This window comes from Sinocyclocheilus anshuiensis, unplaced genomic scaffold (genome assembly GCF_001515605.1).
Source record: "Sinocyclocheilus anshuiensis isolate Anshui unplaced genomic scaffold, SAMN03320099.WGS_v1.1 scaffold662, whole genome shotgun sequence".
In the NCBI taxonomy this organism is placed as follows: domain Eukaryota; kingdom Metazoa; phylum Chordata; class Actinopteri; order Cypriniformes; family Cyprinidae; genus Sinocyclocheilus; species Sinocyclocheilus anshuiensis.
Genome location: NW_015544156.1, coordinates 9,049 through 17,081, shown reverse-complemented (window position 1 = coordinate 17,081; position 8,033 = coordinate 9,049). Strand labels below are relative to the sequence as shown.

Genomic DNA, 8,033 nt, shown 5'->3' with positions numbered 1-8,033 from the left:
TAGGAGCATGTGTATGAATTAAAAAAAACCTGCAGGTCGTTAAAAAGTAAAGAATTATCACTTATTAAATTTAAGATTGTAAAAGGTCTTAAGTGTTTTAAATGACATAATAAACATCTTATTTTAAGAGGTCTTAATAATAAACCGATAGATAAACTTTAAAAGGCTTTGATTTAATTAACTAAATGTAAGTGCTGCACATTCAAAGTAAAAAAGCTGGTTCTATCCATTACATGACAAACAAAACATAATAATGTAATAATTATTTACATTTTACATCATTATTAAATACAGTTTGAGGCAGAAGTATTTTAAAATGGTACTTTTTATACTTAATTTTGCTTGTAAAAGTCTTCTTGTATACCTTTATTAAGGGAAATTTTTATTATTTCATCAGTTTTGATTGCACTCCCACATTTTTTACCTTAGAAGCACAGGTGAAAAACAAGCATTAAACTCTGATAATCAGGCCTGGATATAAAAGTCTGCAAGTTGACAGAGCTGGGGTCACTGCTTTGATCGCCCAATCAAACACGCTGTTGGGTGTCACGTGACCGAATGCGGAAGTGCGCGCTGTGTTTATCGAATGACCCTCAAACAACTGTTAATAACCAGCTAACTTAGTATAATAACCGACACCCAGCCTTCATTATGCGAGTTTAACCAGCAGGTATGTTGTTATTTACTGCTTGTGTGCGAGATTTCTTCAGTTTATCGGCGTGACACTGTGAGATTGTCCTAACAGTTACATTTAAAGCTCAAAAGTCCCTTATTTACATTCACTCTCATATTTCATCGTTGTTTTGGGCAGAAATTAATGCTTTGTTATAAATTACAGGTGCAATGTTATCTTTATTGTTCATACAATATTATATCCCACGTTCATATTTACTGGAATTCATTTCTAACACACCAACACCATAATTCTAGTTTATAAAGTGACATTAAAGGAGACACATAATGCATTTATGATGATTTTATTAAAGTTACATGCTGAAACTACTGTATTTGAATGGAAACTGTGATTAATTGCAGTTAATTGCAAAGGTGAATCTAACCAAACAAGTCTTCTCAAGAAAATGGACATTACATTTAAATTCTCATTACTGGAAACTATGCAATATTAGTAAAATATTTGTGCGTCATAGTAGTAATATTTCTTTAGCAGACTGTATGTCTGCTGCATCTCACTGTATTACAGTAATAACTGCTGAAAAGAATGAGAAAACAGACGATGATTTCACAAATTCTCTTTTAGTTTTTATCCTAAATTCAGTTTTGTTTTGTTTTTTCATTTTATTTATTCTGGATTCTATTTTTGATCTTTTCAGAAGTTCTGTGTTATCTGTTTTTGAATTTATGATTTAATACAAAGGTATCAGAAATGGTGGCATAAATCAAATGAAGGCATAAAACATTAACAATTTAATAAATCTTTTAAAATGTGATCAAATGTAAATGTTTTCAAGGCATTTATTATACTGTTAAAATTAATATTCCTTAACTTTTTTCCATTTTAATTATTCTGTAAACCAATTTTTTGTTTGCATTTAAATTTTTCTAGGTTCTGTTTTAATTCTTAATTTAAATGTTAATGAACAAAAGCATGTCTAATTAATTACATTTATAAAACTTTTTTTATATAACAATTTATGATTTTTTTTACAGTAATATGGTTATGTGAAATGTTTTATCTTTTCAGAAGTTCTGTGTTATCTTTTTTTGTATTTATGATTTAATGCAAATGTATCAGAAATTGTGGTGCACATCAAATGAAGGCATAACACATTAACAATTTAATAAATGTTTTAAAATGTGATCAAATTAAAATGTAACATTTATTATACTGTTACATTTAATTTCCTTACATTTTTTTTTCTTCTTTTTCCATTTTAATTATTCTGGATTCCATATTTTTTTTGCACTTTAATTCTTTTAGATTCCATTTTAATTTTTAAATTAAATGTATAATTGATTATTTAATAATCAAAAAGCATGTCTAATCAATTCAATTTATCAAACTTTAACAGTTTATGATTTTTTAAATTTACTTTTTAATTGTTTTTTTATAAGTGTGATCAAGTGAAAATGTAGAATTTATTATAGCGTTACAATTATATTATACTGATTTGAATAAGAATCTCAGTATTGCACTACAGTAATACGTACTGTTGTTATGAAAACGTTGGCACAGTGGCTTGATTTTGGGCTGAAATGTGGCGTGCTGTCATGTTGTGCTGATGCTGCTGTTGTTCACAGGCGTCTGAAGGATGATGAGGAGCTTTCTGGAAGTGAGCTGAAGAACCGTCACCATGACCGTGGTCTGCCTGCTGGACGGCTGCGCGCTGCGTTTGTGCCACAGACCGGGACGTGTGTCCGCCGTCCTGTCCGCGTCCCCGCTGAGGAGCCCGACCTGTAGGCTGAGCTGTAGGCTGAGCTGGAGGCCCGGGCGCAGCCGGAGGTTCTGGTTCTGCAGGGCAGGATCGTACGCAAACGTCTCGGCCTTCAGCACGTCGACGCGACGCGGGGCAGCCGACCTGAGATATCACGCGTCCCGTGTGAGGAGCGTTCTGGACTCAGCCTGGAAAGCAGCGAGAGAGACGCAACTCAAAGCCGAGGAGACCTCGAGCCCGCCTGCTGTTTAGTGTTACTTCAGCATCGTTCAGATTGTTAAAGGGGCCCTATTATGCTCTTTTACACAGTGTTGATTTGGTTTTTGGGGTGTACTAGAATAGGATTGTTCCAAAAATTCATTATTTTCCACATATTTGACATTAATGCAGCACCTCTCCTCTCAAACGCGCTGTTTAGTTCCTGTTTCGATGAAGCCCCTCCTTCTGAAATATGAAATGTGCTCTGATTGGTCCCAGTGCTGGCCCAGTGCGCTGTGATTGGTGAACAGCTTAGAGTGTGTTCCGGAAATGCCACACCTTTATTTTTATTATTATTACTTTTTATTATTATTAGTAGTATTACTATTAAACCAAATAAATAAATATTATCAAAACATACAAAAATATTATTTAAAATAAAATAAATATTATTACTATTAAACCAAATAAATCTTTCATTACTAATCATATAAACAAATAAATAAAAATATATTTATATACGTGTATATATTTAATAAATAACTGAATTTAGTAAGACAAATAATAATAAATTATTTTTAATTATGTTTTAACAAATTAAAATTAACCAGGCCACGCCCTCTTTTCGGATATTCCGTAGGCGGGAATTATGTAAATGAGTGACTTTGATGTCACAGTATCCAGAAGAAGTGCGCTGTAGTCCGAACGAGCTGTTTGCTGTAGTTCTTGAAAAGTGAGAAGATCTCCTTTTAGAGTGGACTTTGTAACCTTGTATTAGGGGTGCTCCGATCGATCGGCTACCGATCACTATCGGCCGATAATCACGTTGGGATGATCGATCGGCGGTCTCTAAAAAGGCCGATCTCAAAAAAACGATCTCAAGCTGATGACGCTGCTGTGAGAGGTTTGGCACGACATGCAGCGTCACAGTCTCAGTCTCTGTCCAGCGTGGGTGAAATAATTATAATGCTGAAGGAGAGGTGCAACTCATATTTCTTCATTAAATAACTCTTAAAGTAATTTGAAAAACTTCAGTGGGACATAATTTCACAAACAGCGTGAGTGAATCACCACAAGCGCGCTCGCGCTGCAAGTGCTGAATTAAAGTAACAGCGCATTGTTTGTGGTAAATATGAAAACGAAAATGTAGTAATTACACCATAAATGCATATAATTAAAGTCTACTGTGTTTCACAGTAACACATATGGCTTGTTGGCTAGTTTTAAAGGAAAAAAGCACTTTTAGATAAACAAGGCAATAATAGATGGCACTCGTGGAGGTAATAAAGATTTAAAAGCAAAAGGAAAGGCAGTAGAGCTGACTGTTTGTCAGTGGTAAGTTTTAATTTAGAATGTTTGTGATAACGTAAGAAAAGTATTTTAAATGTTTTGCCACTTGCTTGAGCAACTTTTTGTGCTGTGTGTAAGCTATTTTGCAACAATTGCACGAGTGTAAAAACAAAAATGTGCTGCATGATCGAACATTTAGGTGTGATAAATATATATTTTTGAAAAATGTCTACCCCTCCACCCCTCAAATTAAAAAAATCCCCTCTCACAAGAGACACCTAAGAGGGGAATTCACACCGCACCGACAAACGCCAACAAACGCCAACAGACACGTTGGCCGCTGGATTTAGAATTTTATGAAAAATAACTCTGTTCACAATGTTCATACTGCCCCAACAGACACCAATAGACTTCAAGTCAGGGAGAGTTAACTAGGGGGAAAATGGATGATCTTGTAACAACAATCAAAATGATACTGTTATTAATGTCTTTGGTAATATTGTAAGGCAGTTTTATTATAATAATAATATATTGTCAAATAAATTTCCGTTGTGAAATTTCCCAAGCGCTGTAGCGATCGATCTGATCGCATTCCCCCTCGCGTTGCGGTTGGTATACTCGGCCACACCCACCGCATAAAGCTCTGGCCTCTCCTCCCAAAGATCCAAAAACTGTTCCTCTTTCTGGTTTGTCCAGAAACCTGCCATTTTTAAAGTTATTTTCCTAAGCGTGCCCAGCACCTACTTGCAGTCTTGCCTCATTGTCATGGCAACGGTTCGTGGCCAGGTCAGATTATGTCAGAGTTTGTTGGAAAATCATATCACACTGCTCAGACATTCCACGACCCAACAAACGCCGATTAAACATGTTCAGTCGGGTTAAAACCAACTCCGACCAACGCCAACAAACGCCGACAGGGGTAACACACTGATCCAACAAACTCCGACAGACTAGTCTGTTGGTGTTTGTCGATGCGGTGTGAATTGGCCTTAAGAGGGGAATTCCCCCCATTTTCAAAAATGAAATTCAGGCCCTGAATAAATGTCTAAAATTCCTGATTGGAGTATTACTATAAATAATTTTTTTTACATGAGAAAAATAAGGCTTTAAAAACATGGGTATCGGTGATCGTATCGGCAGATACTGCTTTCTGTGATCGGTGATCGGCCTCAAAAACCCTGATCGGAGCACCCCTACCTTGTATCAGCTGGATAACTGTTACAACCTTGCAGATCTTTTTTTAAGCTCAAAAAACAACATTACACACAACGTGAAAAAGCATAATAGGACTCCTTTAATATTTTGAATTAGATTTTATTTTTATATTATCTGCTTCCATGTTAATTTTGGTTCAAGTTTTAATGATTTTGTTGTGGGTTTTTTTTTTTTTTCGTTTTTAAATATGTCTATATAGCTTTTATTAATTTTACTTAAGTTTAAGTTATTTTAGTTAAAGTTAGTTCAAGTTAAGCTTGGAAAAATAATTTAAAACAGTTTACATTTTTTATAGTTTATTTATTTATTTAACATTTATTTAAAGTAACATAAATGTTTTTTAATGATTTTAGTTTTAGTTTTATTTATTATTTTTCTGTTTTTATTCTTTCATTTTAATTTTAGTACTTTTAGTAATTTTATTGTTTTTTATCATTTTTATTAGTTTTTGTTGTTTTTAAATATTAATGTTAATTCCATTTTAGTTTTAGTTATTTTAGTACATCAAGCTAAACTAAATGAAAATGAGAAGTGTTGCATTTTGAAATTTCATTTAACATTTATTTTATGTAGCAGAAATGGTTTTTAGGATTTTGGTTTTAGTTTTATTTAACTATAATAATCCTGTACCTGTTTTGTCATAGGCTCCGCCCCCCACACTTGTTGCTACGACAACTGAGATCCAGGAAGAGAAGCTGTGCAGAGTGACCGGAGCAGCCCAGCTCACTACACAACAGGCTCCGCCCTCAGCAATTGTTGCAACGGCAACTGAGGTCCAGGAAGAGAGGGAGTGTGGAGTAACTGAAACAGCCCCGCCCACTATACCACAGGCTCCACCCACCAAACAGGCCACGCCCATCTTCCACCCAGGCTCCCTCAGCATTTATCTAGGCGAGACTTACGACTATGTGTCTCAGCATATCAACTCTTACTTCAGCAGCTTAACTAAACCCGGCCCAGATGTCACCCAGCCCGCGTCCTCTCGCCCGGAAACGCCTCGTGCCCTCTTTCTTCGACCTTCTTTGCGGGAACCCTCTTTCTCTCTCGGAAAAGGACTCGGGAGCTACTTGAACTACTCGCCGCCGAGCGTCCAGGGCTTCATAGGGAACTACATTACGCCGCTGGTCCCCCGGTTCAGAACGGAGCCCAAAAGCGCGTCGGTGGAGGCGGATGAAGCTGCTTCTGATGATGCTGAACGCAACAAAACGGTCCAGAGTGAAGATCAGAGAGCGGCGGAGGAGAGAGCCAGACGCCTGCAGCTCCAGAGAGAGAAGGTACGCGTGGAATCAAACATTTAATGAGATTTCTGAACATTAATGAAAGAAGTCTCTTATGCCCAATTTACACCACTGAGGCGCTTCTGAAGTGGCATTTAGGCGTCTTTACACAGACTGTTTAAAGGAGTAATTCACTTCCAGAATAGAAATCTCCTGATAATTTACTCGCCCTCATGTCATGGAAAAACATTCCAGGGTTTTTCTCCATATAATGGACTTCAATGGGGACCAAAGGTCCGAATCACAGTTTCAATGCAGCTTCAAAGAGCTCTACACGATCCCAGCCGAGGAAGAGTCTTTTTCTCTTTTCTAGAGAAACCATCGGTTATTTTCTTTAAAAATTATAATTGATATACATTTTAATCACAAATGCTCATCTTGCAGTAGCTGGACTTCACGCATGACGTAATCCCGTTGGAAAGGTCACGCGTGACGAAAGCAGAAGCACCGATCCAGTGTTTACAAAGCGAATGTGCAGAGAAAGTCAAATGCCCTTTACAAAAAAAAAAGGTAAAACACGATGTCAGATGATTTTGAAGTTGGAGGAGAAAATGAGTTTTTCTTTCTGAACCGGAGCACACAGACGAAGAGCTAACCACGTACGACCTTGTGATAACGAATGTGATAACGTCATGCGTGAAGTCCAGCTAGTGCAAGACCAGCATTTGTGGTTAAAAACTAAATAAATGTTTCTTTTTTTAAGAAAATGAGTGATGGTTTCTCTAGATAAGACCCTTATTCCTCGCCTGGGATCGTGTAGAGCTCTTTGAAGCTGCACTGAAGCTGTGATTTGGACCTTCAACCCGTTGGTCCCCATTGAAGTCCATTATATGGAGAAAAACCCTGAATGTTTTCCTCGAAAACCTTAATTTCTTTGTGACTGAAGAAAGAAAGACATAAACATCTTGAATAAAACGGGGGTGAGTAAATTATCAGGAGATCTTTATTCTGGAAGTGAACTACTCCTTTAATGCTGCTCAGAGATGGCATGAATGCATTTACACAGCTATTATTACTGTATGCATTGATCCTGAGGTGGGTCAGAACTAGGGTTGGGTACTGAACTCGGTACTTTTAAGGGTACCATTAAGCCATATGGTTTCTGAGAAAACACGGACGGGATCGCAGAGTCCATTCATAAAATTCGTCAATTTTGGACGAATAAATCAAAAGTAGCCACTGCCACTTAATTCGAATCGCGATTTGAACTAGTGTCTGTGAATATTAAAATGCAAAAAAACGGTTTAAATATGAATCCTGCATGTTCCGCTTGCCTCTGTATGTATGAATGTGGTTTGTGAAAAATAGCGGTTTTGTTTACTACACAAATACTGAAGCACGCGTGACGCTCGCGGTGATTTCCGGCCTCTGCGTCTCACTATATGACGGCATGAACACAAAAACGTAATCTCCAGAGCTGCTGTGAGAGTAACTTCGCGAGAATTTTACAGTTTCATTTGATAAAACTAGCATCATCATACTGTATACACACAGAAACTTCATAGCAACCTGTCAAAATAAAAGTACGGTTTAACATGTAACAGAAATATATTACTCTTGTATTACTTTTGTACAGTATAATGTACATCTTTAAATATTCAATTTTCTATCAAATTTAAATAAAACAATTAAATGATAAAAATAAATATTACAACCAGAT

General features: G+C 36.5%; 1 protein-coding gene across 1 annotated transcript in view; it reads left to right on the top strand.

The window, feature by feature from the left end:
* Window positions 1-521: 521 nt before the first annotated feature.
* The window catches only part of LOC107695424 (calcium-independent phospholipase A2-gamma-like), a gene marked incomplete at its 3' end in the record, with an annotated part of 12,136 nt that continues 4,624 nt past the window's right edge, over window positions 522-8,033 (top strand). The window contains exons 1-3 of the mRNA XM_016495324.1: window positions 522-670; window positions 2,270-2,639; window positions 5,741-6,370. Of these exons, the coding sequence (XP_016350810.1) occupies window positions 2,313-2,639; window positions 5,741-6,370 (957 nt within the window). The remainder of the gene's footprint in view (window positions 671-2,269; window positions 2,640-5,740; window positions 6,371-8,033) is intronic.